The sequence below is a fragment of the Peromyscus californicus genome, unplaced genomic scaffold, assembly GCF_007827085.1.
Source record: "Peromyscus californicus insignis strain IS unplaced genomic scaffold, ASM782708v3 Scaffold_21__1_contigs__length_65335640, whole genome shotgun sequence".
In the NCBI taxonomy this organism is placed as follows: domain Eukaryota; kingdom Metazoa; phylum Chordata; class Mammalia; order Rodentia; family Cricetidae; genus Peromyscus; species Peromyscus californicus.
The window spans coordinates 32450519-32473119 of NW_026294514.1; the positions used below are offsets into that span (position 1 = coordinate 32450519).

At 44.8% G+C, this 22601-nt stretch overlaps 1 protein-coding gene across 1 annotated transcript in view; it reads right to left on the reverse strand.

Moving 5' to 3' along the window:
* Wdfy1 (WD repeat and FYVE domain containing 1) overlaps nucleotides 1–22601 on the reverse strand; it is a 50047-nt gene that overhangs the window by 24734 nt on the left and 2712 nt on the right. Inside the window, exon 2 of the mRNA XM_052749991.1 lies at nucleotides 4830–4897. Coding sequence (XP_052605951.1) covers nucleotides 4830–4897 — 68 coding nt within the window. The remainder of the gene's footprint in view (nucleotides 1–4829; nucleotides 4898–22601) is intronic.

A 22601-nucleotide genomic window follows, 5' to 3' on the forward strand; every position in this document is an offset into this window, starting at 1 on the left:
TTAGGCTTATGCATTTCTTGGCTTTTATTTATTTAGTGTGTGTGGCGCGTATACTTCTTCGTGTATGTGTATGAATGTGCGGCCAGACGTAGACATCAGGTGTCTTTCCTTGATCTCTCTCTCCCTTTAGGTTTTGAGACAGGGTCTCTCACTGAACCTGTAGCTGAGCAATTCAGCCAGGCTGGCTAGCCAATGAGCTTCGGAGACCTGCCTGTTCCGTCATCTTTCCTATCTCTGGCCTGCATCGCTGGCACTGCAGGCAATCGGCATTGTGTCCAGAATTGCACCCCAAGACGATTCTAAGATCGCACAGAGGAAAGGACTATTTCGGCTGCACTCAAGAACTCTGCAGGTGAAGGTAGCCACTGACACCGTACACAACTCAGTTGGAGGTGTGTGGCTTTGAACTGGCTCCAAGTGCGCACACTCCTACATTTATGTTTTGAGTTTATAATGTATAATCTCACGTTTAATAATTATACCCTCCACCAGGCATAGTGGCACATGACTTTAGTCGAAGGACCCGGGCGGGAGGCAGAGGTAGGAGAGTTTCTGTGAGGTGGAGGTCGGCCTGGTCTAGATAGGGAATTTGAGGCCAGCTACATGTACAAAGTGAGTCTGCCTGAATTAAAAGATAATTATAACCACAAAGATATATTGTTACACACACACCCCAACCTCAAGCAATTAAAGCAATCATCAGCTGCTTCAATGATTTAAAAGATTCACTGCTACCATTTTTGTTTGCTTATCAGCTGATGATAAATTTTGATGTTGGCTTTAAGCTTCAATTCTTTTAATGCCTGACACTATCATAAAACTGCATAAATATGTACAATTCCTCATTTGTGTAAAAATGTCAATGTGCTGAGTAATTTTATGATGCTAGAGACTTGTTTATTATATTATTGCCTTGTGTGTGTGATGGGAGGCACACACGTGCCACAGTGAACATGTGGCGATCAGAAGATAACTTTCAGGAGTTGATTTCTCTTTCCAATGTGGGCTCCAGAGAGCAACCTCAGGTTGCCAGGCTCATGGGGCATGCACTTTCACCCACTGAGTCAGCTCATGGACCCCAGAATTTTTTAATTAAAAAGGCTTCCCCAGTTTGGTTTGGATATTATAATACCCTGGGCTGCTTTTCTGCCCCTCCCTCTTCTAGAAGACAGGTTTCTAGTGGGGTAAGCAATATGGAGTTTAAAAATGGGAGTGGAGGGGTCAGGTACTCACAAAGCTTTACAAACAGGAAAGACACAGAGCATCTTTCAAACTGATGGCAATATACACACACAAGGCACCTGTGAGTCTGAAATCACGTATGTGAAACTCGGAGCAGACTGCCGGGTCCACCCACTACAGGTTCTGTTTACAGTCTCTGCTGGGGCCCACCTGACGCCCTCACTGTTCACTGTTGCTTTCGCACTACAGTGGCAGAGCTGAGGGGCTGCCATTGACTGTCTGGCCCATGGCATTTCAACACTGTCACCTGGTCCTGTGCATAAAACACCGTGGATCCACCTCATCCTTTCGGTAGGCAGCACAGTTCTGCAGACACAGACAGGTGTGAGCTGGAATCACTGCCACAAGCCATCAACTTATATCTCTTCAGCCTCTTCATAAAATGGATAAATTTGTGATGACATCATCAAACTTTATCTTCCAAGGAAAAAAGGCACGGGGCACAAAGAAACTGAGTCACTGCTTTTTCTTCAGCACTGTGAAAGTGACTCTTGCTAAGGGAAACAAGGTTATAGGGCAGGACTGGCCACCGATGGCAGCATGGAAAGGGTTACCTTGGTCACAGGGAAGCTGGAGTTGGTAGACGGCCACTAAACATCTCAAATCCAGTAATCTGCAGATCGTTTGTAGAAAGGACATCTTTCTTGTATTTTGAATTTAATTATACAAGAAATGTCATGGGAAAATAGCAGTTTTCACAATTCATTTCTCTATTTCCTCACTGCCATGCTACTGAAGCTTAGGCAATACGGAAGTGTCTCAGCTGGGACTGGGGCTCAACACTTGGGAGGCTGGACAGAAAGACTGCTGTGAGTTCAAGGCTAGCCTAGGCTAACGAGTGACACCTTGTCTCAGACAGTAACAACAAATCACAGCAGCAGCAGCTGTGTGTAGAAACAAACACGCGTGCAGTGGCAGGCAGCCACTGCAGAGTCCGCCCGGGGCCTAGTCTTTCCAGCCCTCCCCGTTTTTTTTTTTTTTTTTTTTTGGTTTTTTGAGACAGGGTTTCTCTGTGTAGCTTTGCACCTTTCCTGGATCTCACTCTGTAGCCCAGGCTGGCCTTGAACTCACAGAGATCCACCTGCCTCTGCCTCCTGAGTGCTGAGATTAAAAGCGTGAGCCACCACCGCCTGGCACACCAGCCCACCTTCTTAAACTGGGAACTACCTCAAGAGAGCCAGTGAAGCCAAGAAAAGGACAGATGGGGACAGAGAGGACCATCGTCACATGCTCAAGATCTAACAGCCATGTGGTGTTGGTACCCTAAGGAAAAAAAAATCAGTCACAGCAGGGGCAGCAAGAGGGCTCAGTGGTTAAAGGCACTTTCTGTCATGCCTGATGACCTGAGTTTGATCCCTAGGATCCACATGGTAGATGGAGACAACAGATTGCCACAAGTTGTCCTCTGACCTCCACTGGAACCATCTCCCTCCACACAATATAAATAGATGTAACTTACTGTTTTTAATTCACAATCAAGTTGCACAAAATATTTGGAAGAGGGAAGGCTGGAGACACAGCTTCCCAGCACTGCAAGAAAAATAGTTCGGGGGCCAGGGGAGGAGGGGCGGAGAATCTGAAGAGTAACAGTGGAACGTGGGGCACAAGCATCTCAGTCTCAGCATCTTAGGAGCATGAGCCCCAGTGTTCAGGACCCAAGAGGCTAAGTTACGACCCTACTGTGAACAATGGAGGAAAGTAGGACTGGGAGACTGAGAAGGTGAACACCAACAGCACTGAAGAGGTGTTCCACCATGACAAGCACGCTCTGCCAGCACTGGGGTGACTTCCTGGACCGTTGCTCCCTCAGCGACCAGATCTGCGGCTGGGCCACTGGGAAGCAAGAAGCCATGAGTCCAGCCGAAGCCTCTTGTGTGGCTGGTGTAGCTAACGAGGCCCAGAGGATATCACCTCCTGCTGCCCTGTTACTCAAACAGGCTCTAGAAGAGCTTTAACTAAGACAGTCGCTTCATAGTTAAGGAGAGAATTCTGAGTAAGGAACCAAGGCTATGCTGCCACAATACATGCAGACACGGGCAACTACTACTTGGCATATCATGAGCAGTCTTTCAGGGAGTCTTCCAATGTGCTCTGTATTCCATTGCTAATACTTACTATTAAGCAGGATTCCAAAAGTGTTTCATTTTCATTGAGTGATTATAAACACAAAGAAGTTGACCAGCTGTCCAAAGCTCTTGGAAGGTCTAACACTGATAAACCACTAACATTCCCATCACACAGAATGTCCTGAATAACTGCTGATCCATACCCGTACCAAACTCGGCGTTTTCGGAATGCTTCTTAGGAAAGCTGTGACCAGTGTCAACAGTAACCAGGACAACTGACATGAGGCCTCTTATGGAAGAACTTCGCAGTGTCCTTCAGTAACAAACCATTAAGCTCACAACAAATCCATTTCTTTTCCTAGAGGGTCATCTAGGAACAGTACCTCAAGGAGTCCCACAGTTGGGGCTGTTCACTCACTAGTTAGGAGCTAAGACCCCATTACGAAAAAGGCCTATGTACTCCATTTACTCCTATGAGTATGACTAGCCTTTAGCCTGCTCCTGTCCTACCCCACCTCCCCATGTCACGGAGACCCAAGGTGGAACACTTTCTAAATAGAGAATTCCATCAGAAGCTGTCTCCTTTGTGGCTGTTTGGGACAGAAGGAGTGACCTCCCACTTGGCCTTGGGTGGCATCCAGGCATTTTCTGCAGGGCTCTGCCTAAGAAAAGCTGAAGAAAAGAAGAAAGATAGAGACATGGTAATGTGATGGTGTGTACACTGGCTTGACGATGTATGGGTAATTCTATGTCAGGACATCCTAAGAGACGGGATCTCATGTAGCCCAGGCTGGTCTTGAACCTTGCTATGTATCTATGGTCAACCATGCCCAGTTTCATGCCGTGCTGGGTATTGAACTGAGCTGCAAGCATGCTAAGCAAACACTCTTCCAACTGAGCTCCATGGCCAGCTTCTGAGCAGACTCTCTGTCTACAGAGTTGATCCTTGGTCCACATCTTTCTACAGTACTTAGGGACAGTGAAAGGAGCAGGCAAAAGGCTGCTCACGCACTAACCTAACTACTTACCCTAACCACCGAGGAGAAAGTGACCCTTGGGCCAATGAGAAGGCTCAGCATTTAAAGGCTGATGCTGAAAAGCCCGAGTTTGCTCCACAGTACCCACATGGGGGACAGAACGGAATCGACACTTCAAGTTTTCCTACAACCTCCAAATATCCGCCAAGGGAAGAGCACTTACACAGCTAAGAAACTGTAAAGGTCATTTTTGTGAAGTCACTACGGAGTTAAAGCTGGACAAATTAGGACGAAGGAAAGTGGCCTTTTCCTGTTTTGTTTTGCAATCATTTCTTTCTTCAATTGTGGTCCTGTTTCAGTTAGGCTGGTAGACAAAATGCCTCTGGAAAGGAGTGTTCCTGTGGTTTATTACGGCCTGTCAGAGTCTTAGGCAACAAAGGAACATATTCTGAAATCCAGCAGCAATTTTTAGCCAGGCCTTTTGAAATTAAGTCATCAAAGGCATCGGAAACAAGGCCCTTAAGTAGAGAATTGTGTGACTTACAAGCCATTGTGTGGTAGATGCTGGGCCAGTACTGGCCACTGTCTCTTTTCAGCCATACTCGGATAGTTCTGTGGAGACAAAGAGGGGGAGAGTAGTGCTCAGTCATTTTATCTATAAAATCATCTGAATGGCATGTCAGCTAACTGGGCAGAACTGACACTCATCTAATACTATAAAATCGGCACACACAGCGGGATGAGCATTAACACCCATGCCAAGTATTTGCAGACACTGTCATCTTTAAACATTTCCATCAGTAGCGTCTGACTCCCCATATACATTAACGTACTTCACACAAGCACCAGCTCACCGTTCTCCAGATTCAGTGCAAAGCAAAAAGCAGCCTTGGCAGAGAGAGTTTGCTACAATGCTTTAGAAAGGCTTACTCTCCAAAATGTGCATAAAACACATCCAAGTCATAAGAATGCTCACCCTCAGTGGTGTATGCAATGGGGTTATCTTCTTTTGTAATTCAGGACAATTTTGTTTTTTATTTAAAAAATTCAACATTTTTAAATTGACCTTACAAAGTTATTCAAAGGGAAATATATACATACACAGAATTTAGTATATTATATATGGTATACATACTTATATATATATATAATATATTATGTATCACACAGTATGACCATGGTAAGTTATATAATACCTAGAAATCAAGATTTCAAGTAATTTTAATAATGTACAAACATTCACTATATAATGACATACAAAGGAAGCTGAAAACTATCAACTACTTTTCTGGGTAAAACAGATTGTACCAACAAAGTCACATGACTGTCTCACCAGGAGACACTGAGGAAGGCATCAGGCACACAAAGAAAGAAAAGCTGGTTCCAGGGACACACACACCTACAATCCTGGCACTTGGAAGGCTACACCAGGAGAATGATCATCATGAATTAAAGTCCAGCCTCAGACACATAGCAAAACCCTATCCCACAGAAGCAAAAACAGAAAACATGAAGTAGCATGCTTATGGAAAAGCAGTATGGGACTGGGGAAGGAAGAGAGGTGTAAGTGCCTCAGTCAGTGGGAGGTCTCGCCTATCCACCACAATCCTCAGCCTCCTGTCCTGGAGAAAAGTGTCCCACACTGTGTCTCTGGCCTCTTTTTCACCAGGGCACACAGGGCTGTGAGGAAATCCTTTGTGTGCAGGAAAGTAACTGAGCAACAGAACCAAAGGGCAGGGTGTGTGTGTGTGTGTGTGTGTGTGTGTGTGTGTGTGTGTGTGTTCACTGCAAAAGGAGAAAACAGCAGGGCCATCCTGGGCCACTCCTGCCCTTGCCGAAACTCTAAGGCAGGCTCTGCTCCAGTCCCCTCTGTGTAACTGCATTCCAGGGAGGTCTGCTTTGCTCACAAGTTTCTCATCATCCACTGTCATTCTCTGACAGCCGTGTTTATATTTCTAATCATGGGCTGGCAAGGTGCCTCACTGGGTAAAGGCGGTTGCCATCAAGAATGAGGATCTGAGCTCGATCCTTGGTACACAAAGGAGAGGATTGACTCTCATGGGTTGTCCTCCATCCCTGAGCCGTGCCACTCACACACCCACACATATACACACACACAAACACAAAGATGAATAAATAAAAGTATAATTCCAATAGCAACATGACAGTTGACAAATGCTGATAAGTTCAGACTGAAATATATAAAAAACTGAGTGTTGATACATAGTTCCATTTATTTATCAAGTTATTTCCTTTTGAAGTTCAAGGCAAGTAAAACTCTTCCACAGAGACAAAACTCAAGAATGGCTGATTGATTCTGGGGAACGGCGTAGATTGTAGAGGTGTGAGGAAGAGAAAATGGCGAGGCTCTGGGGTTGATCACCAGAGCTGTGTCCATCTACTAGAAGACATCCCACTACTCTCAAGATCTGCATAGCCCACAGTGTCTGTGTGACTAGACAGCAATTCACACTGGACAGTGATCTTCACTGACTAAATCGATGACACCATGACACAGCACAGAACCCCACACTATGTATGTCTTAAGGCCAATGGAATCTGACCAGTTTCAGTGTATGGGGAGGACAGAGGGACAGGAGAACCTGTTAAAACACCATGAGAAAGGTATTTCAGCAAAAGCAAACCCAGGATTTAAGTGGCAAACTTAGCTCCTTTAACTCCCCAGCTCAGGCCTTGAAAACCAGTGAGCTGCCATATTTCAAGTCTCCAGATGGTCCTCTCAGGTTATGCCCCAAGCTCTCCTCCCTCACCATTCCACCATGAACTATTTTCTATAGACGTGTCCTTCGAGGTAGATAGTAGGTTGGATACTATTTCAACACAACTCCATCTAAAAACTCAATGGAAGTATACAAGGATTATCCCTAGAACTGATTCACAAAAGGGGCCTTACCTGTGCTGACTATACTCCATGTTGCTTAAATCAGAAATGTGGTGATATTTTATTTCTGCTTTAATAAATAAAGTTTGCCTGGAGATCAGAGGAAATAGCAAGTCATTTTAAGTAAACAAAGAAGTCAGGCAGTGGTAGCACACACCCTTAATCCTATCACTTAGCAGGCAGGATCTGTGTGTGTTCAAGGCCATACTAGGGAACAGAGCAAGGTAGTGACACACGCCTTTAATCTCAGTACCAACTATAGAGTTCTGGAGGCCTGTACAGACAGGAAGTGACAGAGCTAGCCAGGAAGAGGAAGTGATGTAGCTAGACAGCAAGCCATATACATGGCAGAACAGCAAGGCATATAAGCCTGGGTAGACAGGAAGTTGCCCTTTTTGGAAGCTACAGGGATGGTGAGGTGAGGTTGGCTGGTGGCTTCCCCTATTTCCCTGATCTCTCTAAGGTTTTTACCCTATATTTGGCTCCGTGTTTTTTTATTAAGACCATTGAGAAACTGGTCTACACAGAAATGCTATGGCTACATTCAGCACAATAGACAATGCCAAAGCAGAGTAATAAGTTAAAGGCCAACTCTAAGGGGAGGATTAAGTCTACTCAATGATCCTCCCTCCTGTCCAAATTCAAGGTACAAAGGCCGCTGAAGATCAAGCCTTGTTCCATGCAGCTCTGCTTAAGCTCACTGGCTTTATTTACAACAGGCCCACCGAAGGGTTAAATCTAGCAGCTAACCACTGTCAAGATTTTTAAGTCTATGGAAGAAGATGATGTTGGTAATTCACTAAAACTCTGCCACCACGAAGGTCATGTGTAGCTGGAGTTTTTTCTCCAGGTCCCACCAAGCCCCTGCAGTCTGACAGCCCACTTATAAAATAAACACACAGACGCTTATATTATTTATAAACTGTATGGCCGTGGCAGGCTTCTTGTTAACTGTTTTTATATCTTAAATTAATCCATTTCTATTAATCTATAAGTTGCCACGTGGCTCGTGACTTACTGGCATCTTAATATCTATTTCTCATCATGGCGGCTGGCAGTGTCTCTCTGCCTCAGCCTTCCACTTCCCAGAATTCTCTTCTCTCCTTGTCCCACGTATACTTCCTGCCTGGCTACTGGCCAATCAGTGTTTTATTTATTAACCAATCAGAGCAACACATTTAACATATAGAACATCCCACAGCACTTCCCCTTTTCTAGTGGGATACACTTTTCCCTTTGTGCTCAGAAAGGGCAACATTCGGACATCAGAAGAACCAGTTGGGAGGAAATAATCTTAAAAGCCCATCTCTCCCATGCGTGAATAGACCCGAAAAACGAAATCCACACGGGATGGTATTTAACCTAGCCCAAGGCCACACTCAGATCCCACTTAGCTGGATTCCAGCATTTGGAACATGGCGTCATTTTTCTTTATAGAACAAACAGCATACAACTTGGTTGGCACGAATCTGACCCTGGCTAGGACCCAACCAGCAAGCTAAGAAACTGAAACTTTTATAGTATCCCTTGAAAAGTGCTTATTGTATGAAGACAGAGAAGGCCAACCTCACTGGGAATCAGGCTCCGAGCAGGCAGTAGACTTCAGCTTTATGCCCTCTACCCAGAGTTCTCATCTTCAACCCATTGCCATTCTTCCCCTCCCTGTACTGCTGAGGCCTTCTGTGTGTATAGTTCAATCAAACCAACATTAAATCTAATCCCTGACAACCCAGGATCTTCAGGAATCTGTATGTCTACAAGGTACATGGGAATCTGTTTCATATTCTGATCAGAGTTTCTCCTTGCCTTAATGGGGGTTATAAAAAACAGGCTTCAACTGGACTAGTTAGTAATACTTTAAGAAATTCCAGGCTAAAACACTGACTAGTCAGCAAAGTCGAAGCAAAGGCTGCTCTCCAGTAAGTTGAAAGCAACAGTGTGTGTGATGTTTTACTGAATGCCAATTACTCAAAACCTTGAACCATATAATAAGCCAGCTCCATTAAGCACTGAGATCTGGTGGTTTTGTTTGTGGCACACAGGCCCAATGTTTTCTGGCAGAACAGTGTTGAAGCTGCTCCCTCAATGTGTTCCTGTGTGGAACTAACCCAACAGAACAGTTCGTACTTGACAACTCTACTCCCATCCCAAAGTTTTGTTTTTGTTTGTTGTTTGTTTAAATTTTATTTATGTATGTAAGTTTTTTGGTATGAGTGCTCTGTCTGCATGTATGCCTGCATGTCAGAAAAGGGCATCAGAATCCATTACAGATGGTTGTGAGCCACCACGTGGTTGCTGGGGATTGAACTCAGGACCTCTAGAAAAACAGCCAGTGAGTGCTCTTAACCGCTGAGCCATCTCTCCAGGCCAGTCAGGCCCTGTTTTTCCTGCTACCTTTTCTATTCATTTCCTACTGTGGCTGGACCTCTGATATTCCAAGACCCTAGCAGCCTCAAAAGAAAACTTCCAAAAAACACCTTAGAACCATTCTTTTTTTTTTTCTTTTTCTAATTTCTGTTTTCAAACAACAGTCTGCTTTTCTAAAAGATACTTGGAATGGAAGTGCATCATTTCTTTCTGAGCCTACATAAGTGATTTGCAGTTTTAACCACAGCCCTATCTATCCCTGTGGAGGGTTCCACCACCCATCTAGAAAGAGAGCGGAGACGGCTCAGAGCTGTGATCCTGTCCATCAGCACAGGAGACTGCAGTTCTGAATTTTCAATCTTCCACACTAAGTGTCTGGGTACCGTGCTGCTGTGCAGGATAAGCATGGGAACAACTCAGACAGTAGTGAAATGCCCATTGCAGGGCTCTGAGGTTTTTTGTCTGCATTCTAAACTAGAACATGCTGGCAAGAGCTTGGCCGCAGCACACAGTAAGAAACAGACCTTTATCTGACTATAAGAGTGAGACAAATTAACGGCAGAATTCTGGGTCACCAGGTAAACGTGCTTGCCTCTGAGCCTGAGGTCCTGAGTCCGATCCTCAGAACCCACAGTGGGAGAAGAGAAACACCAAGTACAAATGAGTAAGCGTGTATCATTTCTAAAAGAAAGATGGCAAACTTGGTTGAATTCAGGGATTTCAGGCTTGGCAACTGTTCAGGAGAAATTAATGAAGTAGAAAAAAAAAAAAACCCAGAACTTCCCATCTAAAAGTTAAAAGGTAAGAATCAGGATTTGGAGAAAAGGTTAAATAATGAGATGGATTATCAAATGGCATAGTAGCTTAATAGCTTACATGGTCACTAAAAATAATTATGAAGGCCAGGAGATGGGTGGAAATGTTTATAAAATGCAATTCTCTCTTTTAACACTTTTATCTGAAGTGTGTGTGTTGGTGTGTACACATGCTGGTGTGTACACATGCACACAGCACACAGGTGGAGGTCAGAAGACAACTTATGAGAGTCAGGTCTCCCTCCACCATGAGGGTTCTGGGGGCCCAATGTGGGTCCCCAGCCTTGGTGCCAAGTGCCTTTACCTACTGGCCCATCTTTTAAGCCAAAAATACTCAGTTCTCCTTAAAAGAGCTAAGTGACAGTTACATAACTAAATTGTATAAGCACACTCGAGGGTGCTGTGGGCACCAGGTAGAGGGACAGGATAGACAGTGAGAGGAGCAGCAAGCACTGACTCTAGGTCCTTTCCAGGATCTGAGGACAACAACAGAGTCAGTCCACGGGGACCTGCTGACAAGCCACCAATTACACACCTTGCAATTAGTTCCCCATGTGCAGGGATGGGTTTTGTCTAGTGTTCAAGTGTAGTTATCTAAAAGAGAAAATGTAAAAATGTTCCACTCCTTAAGAGCAAAGAAAGCTGATGAGTGTAAACTAAATGAAGGCTTAAGCTGTTGTGCAGCCTCAGGCACAAGAATCAGAGGCAACTTCAATTAAATGACAGCTGCTTGTCCTTCTTAACAAGACCAACTCTAGAGGCTTCTGTGTGCCTCACTAAGACTCCTGCTCTGTGGTCTGCTGGCCATCAATAGGAACTTGTGCCTGGTACAGGCTTGGCCAAGTATAGCTGTAAGTTTTCTCAGCTCCCGAGTCATGTCCCGCCCCCACTCCTCGGTCTCTCAGTCATTTATAAAATATCATTCAGAGGCTTAATATTATTTACAAACTGTATGGCCTATGGTAGGCCTCTTGCTAGCTAGCTCTTATATCTTAAATTAACCATAAATTAAATTAATCTTAAATTAAATTTCTATTCATCTATAAGTTGCCACATGGTCGTGGCATTACCGGTCTGCTGGCATCCTGCTGCTCCTTTGGCGGCAGCTGGCGTCTCTGCCTTTCTCTTTCCTTCTCTCTCCTTGGATTTCCCGCCTGCCTCTAAGCTGCCTTGTCATAGGCCAAAGCAGCTTATTTATTAACCAATGGGAACAACATATATTCATAATGTACAGAAAGACATCCCCCAGCAGCCCAGAGTCAGGAGTGTTTCCCTGCAGGCCACTATCATGCAAAGAAGGGACTCTAGCCCCATAAGGAGACGCGATGGAGGGCACAGCTAGAGTTTCTGGATGGACTAGGCCTTGATAGGATCACTCCCAAAGAAGCAGAACACAGGGCCTGCAGATCGGGACTAAAAAACCAGATGCAAGAGGGCTGGAGAAGCCGGGCAGTGGTGGTGCATGCCTTTAATCCCAGTACTCAGGAGGCAGAGCCAGGCAGATCTCTGTGAGTTCGAAGCCAGCCTGGTCTACAGAGTGAGATCCAGGACAGTCAGAACTGTTTCACAGAGACACCCTGTCTCAAAACAACAAAAAACAAAAAGAAGGCTGGGAAAGAGATTCTCCCAAAAGGCACCAGGCTCCCTGGTTTGAAAGATGTAATAGGCTATTACCCTCCAAGTGTGTCCCTGCTTAGTTCCCGTAAGTCCTCAGCACTGAACTGTGCAGGTAAAGATTTCCTGCATTCTAGACTCACACAGGGATTCCAGAAACACTTGTGATCTGCAGAGAGCAAGCTACTCTATGGGGAAGATGATGGACATTTTTTTTTTTTTACCTCCAGTTTACGCTTCAGGAGAAAGGAGCAGAAAGTTTTCTTAAAAATCACACAAGCCAACACGGCCACTGCAACACTGGCCGACTCAAGCTGCCTTATCCAATGTTATCCATCTCTTACTGGAAAGTGAGAAAATCTCATCATTTTAAAACCTTACAAGAGATACAATTCAGTATAAAGTAGCTCTGTATAGTTTAAAAAAAAAAAAAAAGTAAAAGAGCCTTTCCAGAAATTTACATATGTTTTCCACTAAAGCAGTAACCCCTAAACAAATAAACATGAACTGTTACATAGGAGGTTCTTTGTTCCCCTAAACAAAGAGACTCAGAGCACCCAAAAGTCTAGGTTCAACTAGACTTATGCCCCAAAGCTGGAAGAAAACCTGACTTTTGTGCTAAGTTGGAATAGTGATGCTAATAAAATCTCTCACTACCTCAAGGTCTGGACTTAGCAGGACCTAGCATGAAATGCAATGTGTCAGAGTTTGTGGCAGATAAACTGTATGTGAAGCGTGCTCAATTTTTTTTTACCCCTTGCTGCTCCATGCCCTTTACTATCTGATTTTACAGCCGTTCCCATCGAGAGGTAGAGTCTATTCCTCCCACTCCTGTGGGTAGGCTGCCTGGTGTCTCTGGCGCCCATGGTGTGTCAGAAGTGGTGCTGGGGCTCTTCTGAGAAAGGCCTTTCCTGTTGTTGCTCCCTGTCCTGGAAGCCTGCCAAAATACATGAACCAGGGAGCTAGCCTGCGGAGGAGAAACTACGGCAGGAAGAGGGAGCCTGTGTCTTAGCTGAACTGCCCTCGACCAGCCTGGAACTAGCTACTTCTCCAGGCGCTGAGACACAGGACTGGTCATAAGCACGAGTCAGCTGAACTGAGTCAGTTCAACTCTTCCACGGACCCACAGCTCACGACAATGAAATACCTGCTGCTTTAAGCCACTGCTTTGAGGTGCTCTGGACAGAGCAAAGGCTAACTAATGCAAGGAAATAGAATACATGTAAGAATACATTTTAAGCCAAGCGGTAGTGGCACCTTTAATCCCAGGACAGCCTGGGATACACAGACAAACCCTGCCTTGAAAAAAACAAATACACACTCACTCATATTAGGGAACTACCAACACCAAGCCCATAAAGCCAGTCATATTCATATTTTCTCTCTCTCTCTCTCTCTCTCTCTCTCTCTCTCTCTCTCTCTCTCTCTCTCTCCCCCCTCTCTCTGAGACAAGGTTTTTCTGTGTAGCCCTGGCTGTCCTGCAACTGCAACTCGCTCTGTAGACCAGGCTGGCTTCAAACTCAGAGATCCTCCTGCCTCTGCCTCCCAAGCACTGGGATTAAAGGCATGTACCACCATGATGATGTGAGAGCAAAGATGGACACACAGCATGGTTCTCCCCCAAAAGGCACTGACTCCCAAGCCAGGAAGCATCCAGTAGAACTAATGAGTACTATTTTCAATCTGCAACCCCGTGAAGACATACATTTGGATGTGCTACATATTTTCCAGGACATATTATGATACCGGAACAATAACCTTGAATATAACCACATGCCCACTTGTGATCGCCAATGACACTCAAGTGTTTCTCCAGAAGCCCAAGGTCAAGCCCTCCCCACCTCCAGCAATTAACACTTCCTCCCGGGACAACAGAAATAAAGCAATTTAATCATTTTCTACTTTTATCCTGATAAATAGGTAGTGTTCAACCAATTAATTAAAAAGCGAATTTCAGAATATACAATATGCTACAAAGTAAGACCAAGGTCCTGATTTATCTTAAACTCTGGGAAAATCGTGATTGTAAAGAAAGCTGACTATTGTGACTGCTTGCAGGGACCCTGATACTACCAGACTTTGGACTCTGAACACTTCTGTCCCCTACAACAAAGGACATTGCTTCCTAGTCTGACCATACCGCTGGAGGATCCAGATAACAGTGCGGAATTCTGGCACTAAGCTAGGTTCTAGAACACTGCGATGTTAGCCTGAAAGGAAGACGGAATGATACCATCATCACTTCAGTCTGGCTTTATCAAATAAACAGCAATTTCCTTCCAACCAAGTGGCTGGAACTCTGACCTCTGCATTTCCGCTAGAGAACAAAGTGTCTCCTTTGGTAACAGGGAGGTGAAGCAGCGAACGGTTGCTGAGTGGATCTTCTAAAACAAAAGGCTAGAAAAGGGCCTCATTTTTAGAGAACAATAAGCCTGGCTGCACTTACTGGCTTGCACTACAAGAAAGAAGGAATACTGGACAGCTTAAGGGTCTGTGGGGATACTGTACCATCCAGAGAAGGCTCGCAGGGACCCCAACACTCACACCACCCCTAATCAGTAACGCCTCCCAGGAAGCCATAGCCATGTGGCTGAAATGCCTCCTGCAGGTTCTCTGTGTGACTGGAGAAACCAGTCCAGATGTAATCTTTTACTACTGGCATCAAAATGATGTTGTGTGACTCCTGTGCACACAAGAAGTCTAAGGAAAATCCCACCCCAGAGGACAGGAATAATATAGACAAGCTGAGGTCATCATAATAATAATATTAATAATAATAATAACCAACAACAACTTCAGCTCTACCCATAGCCCAGCAGAGCTGTCTGGAAACCCAAGATTAAACTAACCCAGGGGAAACACAGCTTGAGTTAGTTTTATATTGTGCTCTCTGGCTCTTTATTAGTTTGTTTAGTGATTCAATCAAACTAACATTGGACACACTGTTATAAGCTTTATACTGTTTTAAACTCTAGAATTTAAAAGGCCAGTATTCAGCTGGGAAGGATGTACCGAGGCCAGATCTACGGGGATGGTCAAAAGGTGGGCTGACATCTAGAAATGCAGGTGGGAGCAACAGATGGGACAAAAATGGTACCCTCAAAGTTCAGACCCTTCAAACAATTTCCCCAGAAGGGTAAGCACACAGGCAGGGAATGTTGGGGGAAAACAGAGTTAGTAAGAAGGCCCTTTGGGGTACTCAAGTACCCAAGGAAATCCAGTCCATGTAGTATTTTCTACAAACCAACCATAACCTAGTACCCCCAAATGCTCCCTATCAACAATGACTTCAAGCACCTCCAATTTCCCCAGAAGTCTTTCCAGGTGGATGCCCCTGCCAGCACACAAGCAAAGAAGATGAGATAAGAGGAGGAAACTATCCCGACACAGGACCCCTCACCCCAAATCTGTACAAGAACACTGGCTGCAGATTCACTTTGATCTTAAAGGGAACTGTGCTGAGTAAAGCTGTGTGTGGTCTATGAGGGAAATGAATCATTAAAAAGATGATTTTGAACTCAGTTGGTGGGGTGCTTGCCTAGCAGGCCCCAAACTGAGTTCCAGCCTCAGCACCACATAAACAGTGTGTGGTGGCTCACACATGGAATCCCAACACTAAGGAGGTTGGCCCAGGACAATTAAAAACTCAAGACCATTCTTGAGTAGATAGTGAATTTGAGGCCTGCTTAGTCTATACGAGAGAAACCCTGCCTCAAAAAGAAAAGAGATTATTTGATTATGAAGTATGAAAAAAATATTCCATAAAGTGAGTAAGTACACATTCCTACTCTCTTAACTTTCAGGATGATTTGTTAAGTGCGTTTACAGAAAGAAGGTAAGATAAACAGCTTAATTCTAAAGACCAATAGCACTGGTTACATTTTAGCTTTGTTCCTATGGGAGAACTTGCAGATGGCGAAAGTCAACCAGATTGGGAAAGGCCCACGATACAGCAATGTGAGTCTCTGTCAACCAACCCAGTGATCCCAATGATGCTAGTTAGTTGTAGCTTTGCATGGCCTGCTGCATGACCTGCTCATTGGAGGTACTGGCCATGTGAGAGGATCAGAACAAGAAATCCAATCCAGCAGCACCTAACACCTGCCTGTAAGCTGGAGGAAGCTGACAAAGGCTGACAACGGTACACAGGGAAGAAGTGCTCCCCGGTGGAAAGAGAGACCGAAGGAGCCCTAAAAGCCTGGGATTGGGGGGACTGGGGAGGGCTAATGGTCTGAGGAGGTTGCACGTGAACCCCAGCATCCAGGTGAGAGAGCTGTAAGATGTGAACGGGACAGAGAACGCATTGGCAAGAACCACTAAGAAATGAGAAACAGGGGCTGGAGAGATGGCTCAGAGGTTAAGAGCACCGGCTGTTCTTCCAGAGGTCCTGAGTTCAATTCCCAGCAACCACATGGTGGCTCACAACCATCTGTAATGAGATCTGGTGTCCTCTTCTGGCCTGCAGGCTGAACACTCACTGCATACATAATAAATAAATAAATCTTTAAAAAAAAAAAAAAAGAAAGAAAAAGAAATGAGAAACAGATGTGCAAATAAAGTTGGGTACAGAATAGTTACAAGCGCCCCTGCATCCAATTACAGACATGATGGCAGACAACATTAATGAAATGTCATGAAAAAAAAAAAAGACATCATGAAAGCCACTTTGGAGACACAAGTTTGGCCAGACAGATTCAAGGAGGGCATGCTAGGGCTCAAGAGCTCCTCATGGAGGCTACTGAGGTGATCAAGGGTTAACAGTGGTTAAGAGATGAGGACCACCCTGGGGGTGAAAATGAGAAGGCATTCACAGCAGAGTCAGGCCTGAGACAGCTGTCCTGCCTTCAAGGCTAGCCCCTCAGCTGGTGTCTCCGACCCTGGATTTCTAGGAGGTTCCCAACATTCCCAAACTCAGAAGAGTGGCTTACCCTGTTTAATGTTTGTACAAAATATATGGTTTATGCTCCTCATTTGTGTTTCTTTTTTTTGATTTTTTTGAGACATGGTTTCTCTGTGTAGCTTTGGTGCCTGTCCTGGATCTCACTCTGTAGACCAGGCTGGCCTCAAACTCACAGAGATCTGCCTGTCTTTGCCTCCCGAGTGCTGGGATTAAAGGCGTGCACCACTGCTGCCCTACCTTATTTGTTTTTCTTTTCAAGACTCCCAAATTTTGGTACCTGCTTACAAGAGGGTGCCCTTATAACTAACCCCCCAATAAACACCTGGCATACTGTCTCCACTGAATTCCCCTGATAAACAGTACTGAACACAAGGAGGGGGGTGGTGGTCACATAATTCAACAATGGAGGAATTGAACACATCTTGTGTGACTCCACAGTCACTTCGGAGGACTCTCGAAGCTTGGTCTGGTATCTTCCTGTCTTCCCTGCATGTGTTGGGTTTATGTTGTGCCCTGGGACTACAATATGCCATGGCTCTGTGTGTGTACAGTTGTAAGGTGTGAGTCCTTCCAGTGAGTCAAAGGACCTGATCTCAGGGTTCTCTGCCACAGCAGAGGAAAGATCTATGTGGGACGTGAATATGACTGAAATGACTTGTAACAGACCAAATAAGGAAATAAACAAAAGCCATGACTCAAAGTCAGTTATGAAAGTTTACATTTGTAACTGGCTCCCAAATGCTAGTGCCTTATTTAGGGCAGGGAAAATTTTTTTACTTTATTCATACACATATGCACGCACAACACACACTCGCACACACAGGGCAGAATTATATTTAGCTTTGTTGACATAAAGGAAAATAAATAGGAATAAAATCACAACTGCTAGCCCGTGTGCCAGGCTCTAAGTTGATCTATGTTATCAATCTGTCAGCTCTTCACAGGACCCCAGGAGGTAGACACTACTATCTATATACGTGCTTGGCAGCTGAGAGGACCGGGATGCAAAGAGGCTAAGTAGCTTGTCCAAGGTCACACGACTTGGATTCAAACTCTGGCATTTCTCTCTGGAGCCTCTGTTCTTAATTACACTATAAAAAGAAAATGACTGTCCCAGCGAGGGGTCGCTCTAATATGGGAATCACTGTGCTCACGTCTATGCTGGCTTCCTGCCACTCTTCAGTTTCTTTTATAACACAAACTAAAGAATCAACTTTTAGGCCTTGAATGCCAACCAAAATACGGCCATTAACACCCCGGACACGTTTTCCTTCTATGCATTTTACCTAAAAAACGGGTTTAGAATCAGTTCCCATAAACAGTAAGGAAATACACAAATTTTCCTACACACTGTCTTAATATGCTTACAAGTGTTCAACAACAGTTTGGAGACATAGCTCAGCTGGTAGAGTACTTGCCCAACGTGCACAGGACCTTGGGTTTGATCCCCAGCACAGCATAAACCTGGCTCGGTGGCACATGCCTGTCAACCCAGAACTCAGGGAAAGAGGATCAGAAGTTCCCCAGCTACAGAATGAGCTAAAGGCCAGCCTGGGCTACATGAGAGTCTGTCTCAAAAACAAACAAACAAACAAACAAACAAATGTGTTTAAGAGGCAACAAATATACTAAAAGAGCAGTGGACTAAAAAGGGAAAATGATACAAAAATATCTAAAAGTTGGGGTTGTTTTGTTTTGTTTTATTAATTTTTTTAAAACCAGCTTATGCACAGCACCTGAAAACACAGATCTGTCATTGTCTGACTTAAGCCAAAGAAAAGCGAGTTTCCTGTAGAAATCAATGCTGGCCTTACCGGCTCCTGGAGCAGTAGCAGACAGAGAAGGCTCATCTTTAACCTTGTCAAAAATGAAGACGGCAAGTCTGCAGTTTTCGCTTCATTAGAAAGCTTCATAACAAGACTTTCCACCTCTGAAAACTTGGATCACGGGACCAGCTGACTAAGTTTTTGTGCAGTCCTAGCAGAGTCCACAAAGAGCCATGTGTCTAGGGAATCAGCCTCTGCTGCCTCACACAATTCAGCTCTGCCCTGCAGGCAAGTTCAGCTTCCAGCTCCCCTCCAGAGACTAACTGCTCTGACTCCAATTCTTAAATTTACCACTGAACATTATTTGATGGTGGTCTTTGTTTAATTTCCTCAACAGGAAGACACTGCTCAAATAATTCTTAGTTTGAAAGTTTAGGACCCCAATTAAGCCTTATTATTCATACTGACTTAATGTCTTCAGAGGGTAGATTGTATTCAGCTGCTACGTTAGTCTGATTTTACTGGAAAGGAGGAGAATGTTATGCTTTAAATTTTTTTTTTTTTTTGTGTGTGTGTGTGTGTTGTATATACACGTAAGTGTGCAAGACCCACCTGTCTGTGTCCCCCAACCAGGAGTTACAGGCATGCACAGTCATGTGCAGCTTTGTAAGTGGGTGCTAGAAATGTGAAGTCGGCTCCTCCTGCTTACAGAGCAAGTACCCTTACACACTAAGCCATCTCCCCAGCTCATGGTTTATACCTTAAATTTCCCCCAAAAGGTAATGTGCTAAAAGGCTTAGTCCCCAACCAGTGATGCTATTAGGAGGTTGTGGAAACCTTAGGATGTGGCCGGTGGAAGCAATTGAAGGTGGGGGTGTACCCTTGAAGAGCATATTGAGACCCTAGCCCTTCCTCTCTTTTAGCTTCCTGTCTGCACTGGTTTGAAGTTTCCTCTGCCATGCTCTCCCAGCAATGACGCACTGCCCTGCCAAAGGTCCCAAAGCAACCAGGCTAAGTGACCACAACTTGAAATCATGAGGATAACCTTTCCTTCTTCCAAGTTGGCTACCTCCCGTATTCTGTCACAGTGACAGACTGGGTCCTTGATACTATGTGGCGATGTGTATAACTCCAAGGAAACATACCCAAAATGTTGAGAAAAGGAGAGGAGGGCTGGGGAGATGGCTCAGCAGTTAAGAGCACATACCAAGGACCGAAGTGTGGTTCCCAGAATAGCTCCAGCAGCATGGAATCCAACACCCTCTTCTCAAGTCCACGGGCACCAGCACTCACAGTGCACAGACCCACATAGCCACACAATTAAATCTCCTTTTAAAGGGGAGGTGTAAAGAGCATTCTTCCCTGGTGATTGATATACAATGCTCCTTTCTTGCTTTGAGGGTCCTTGGATCAACAGCATCCCTCAGGTACTTGACAGAAATGCCAGCTTTCTCAGCCCCGCCCCCCAACTCAACTTTCCTAATCAGAATCTCCAGGGGTGGGGCCCAGTAGTCTCTGGTTCACAGGAGCTCCAAGTGATTCTCAAGTTTGAGAACCACTTTCTTTTTTTTTTTTTTTCTCAGAGCTGAGGACTGAACCCAGGGTCTTGCACTTGCTAGGCAAGCGCTCTACCACTGAGCTAAATCCCCAACCCCTGAGAACCACTTTTGAAAGAGGAGAAAGACAACTGACTGGGGTCTGTGTACCACAGGATGTTGAGCAGTCGCCCTGGCAGTGAAGGACGCTGAGCCATGAGCCTGGCACGGGCCCATATGCCAACAGTATCTTTCGCCCTGCAACCCCAAGTGAATGCAGATAGTTCTGAATGTTCCCTGGGGCCCACCAATGATGGTGGAACCACTGGCACAGACTTTGGAAAAGTGGGCCCTGACTTCAGGAAGCCCCTGGATTCTTTAGTTTTTCCTTTCAGGACATCCTCATTCTCTGTGGCTTTTTTATGTAATAGACTGACTTCAGCTGGATCCTGCTATAAACATTCAGTTACTTTCCTAAGCAGATTTGTGGCACTACACACCTACAACTCCTGCCCTCGGGGGACTGTTCTGGGCCAGCCTTGTCTCAAAAATAAAATAAAAATTGTGGTGGCACATGACCATAGTCCTAGCAATAAGAGATGGAGGCAAGAGAGTTAGGAGTTCAAGACCACCCTGCACTGCTCAGTATATTCAAGGCCATTCTGTGTTACAGGAACTCCCGAGTAAAAAACTGAAAAATGGCTGTTGAAAAGCTCAACCTGTCTGCCACAGACACACAGTGGTGTGTATTCATTCACGCTCATACATACATTATTTACACACACTAATAAATGAAGGTATACAAAAGTTACTTTTGTAAGCATTAAAACACAAGTTGCAAAGTTGCAAGCCATTTCTTTAAATCATGAAAATTAGCAAAAAGGAAGGCTCCTTGATCAAGGCAGAAAGTGAATTCTGTCATTTTGCATTTGCCGCTGGCCTAGTAAATCGCTGACTGACATGGCCTGGACTCGGTTTCTTCTCATGCACAGAGGTATATTACAAGAAGAACTTGGGATGGAAGTGGCAGAACTGGATTTAGATCTCAGTCCTACCACTTAACAGCTTTACAGTCTTGGTAATTACTTAAGTGTGGTTTGTGCCTTGGTTTTCTGATCTGTCAAATGGCTATCAGAATATAGTATGTCTACCTTATGTTCCATAATACTCTTTTTTTAAAAAAAGATTTATTTTACTTATTATGTATACAGCGTTCTGTCTGCATGTTTGCCTGTAGGCCAGAAGAGGGCATGAGATCTCATTATAGATGGTTGTGAGCCACCATGTGGGTGCTGGGAATTGAACTCAGGACCTCTGGAAGAGCAGCCAGTGCTTTCAACCTCTGAGTCATCTCTCCAGCCCTCCATAACACTCTCGACAGAGCATTCTCAACTGCTGCTGCTTATGCAGTAAAACAGACTGCCTGGGATAAATAAAATTTGCAAAGTTTCATCTATTCAGATCAAGTTTTCACACCAAATGATCCTTGAGAAAACTTCCATATACAGGCACTTCTGACTTTGAAAATGTATTGAGTTTTCGAATTGCTGATCAGAAAAATGGACTGCACTATTCTCATGGGGAAACATGAGCTTGGGTGTGGTGATACACACACACCCCCAACACACACAGACAAACACACGGCCCAATTTTGCACTGGTAGAGAAGGGACTTTCTAAGGGTTAACTATTGCCATTTCTAAACATAAATCTCAATCACATCATTTGCTTGTTTTGAACTCTTAGAGTCTGTCCCTGCCAGCACAATAAAATGCAGTTCCTAAGAGCCACACTAAAATTCTTTTCACTGGACACTGCCCTTCCAGGCCTCGGCCCTTTCCTGCCATGGCCTCCCATACTTTCTGCTCCGGCCACTTTAAAACATCTAGAGTGGTTACCACGTCACGTCCTTCTGTCCTTTCCCTCTGCTGGAACCAGGACCCGCACCCTCCATTCTATAAATCATTCCTTTATCCATGAGGGCCTCTCCTAAAGATGGTTCTTCAACCCAGGCCATGGAGTCTCTTCCTTCTGTGTCTCCCAGCATCTGGGGAGCGGAGTATGAAGGGCCATGTCCTCAGTAAACTGCTCAGCCCTTCAAAGAGCTATTTTAATGTCAGCCGCCTTTATGGTTACGGTGGAGACAAATGAACGGGCATTTCTGACATATTCTTGGCTGAATAAGGGAAGCCAGTGTTCTAAGTCCTCAGACATATACAAGGGCCATAAAGAGCAATAAATCAGAAGTTATATGAGCACAGGCACTGTGGCTTTTGATCCCTCTCTTTTTTTTTTTTTTTTTTTTGGTTTTTCGAGACAGGGTTTCTCTGTGTAGCTTTGCGCCTTTCCTGGAACTCACTTGGTAGCCCAGGCTGGCCTCGAACTCACAGAAATCCGCCTGGCTCTGCCTCCCGAGTG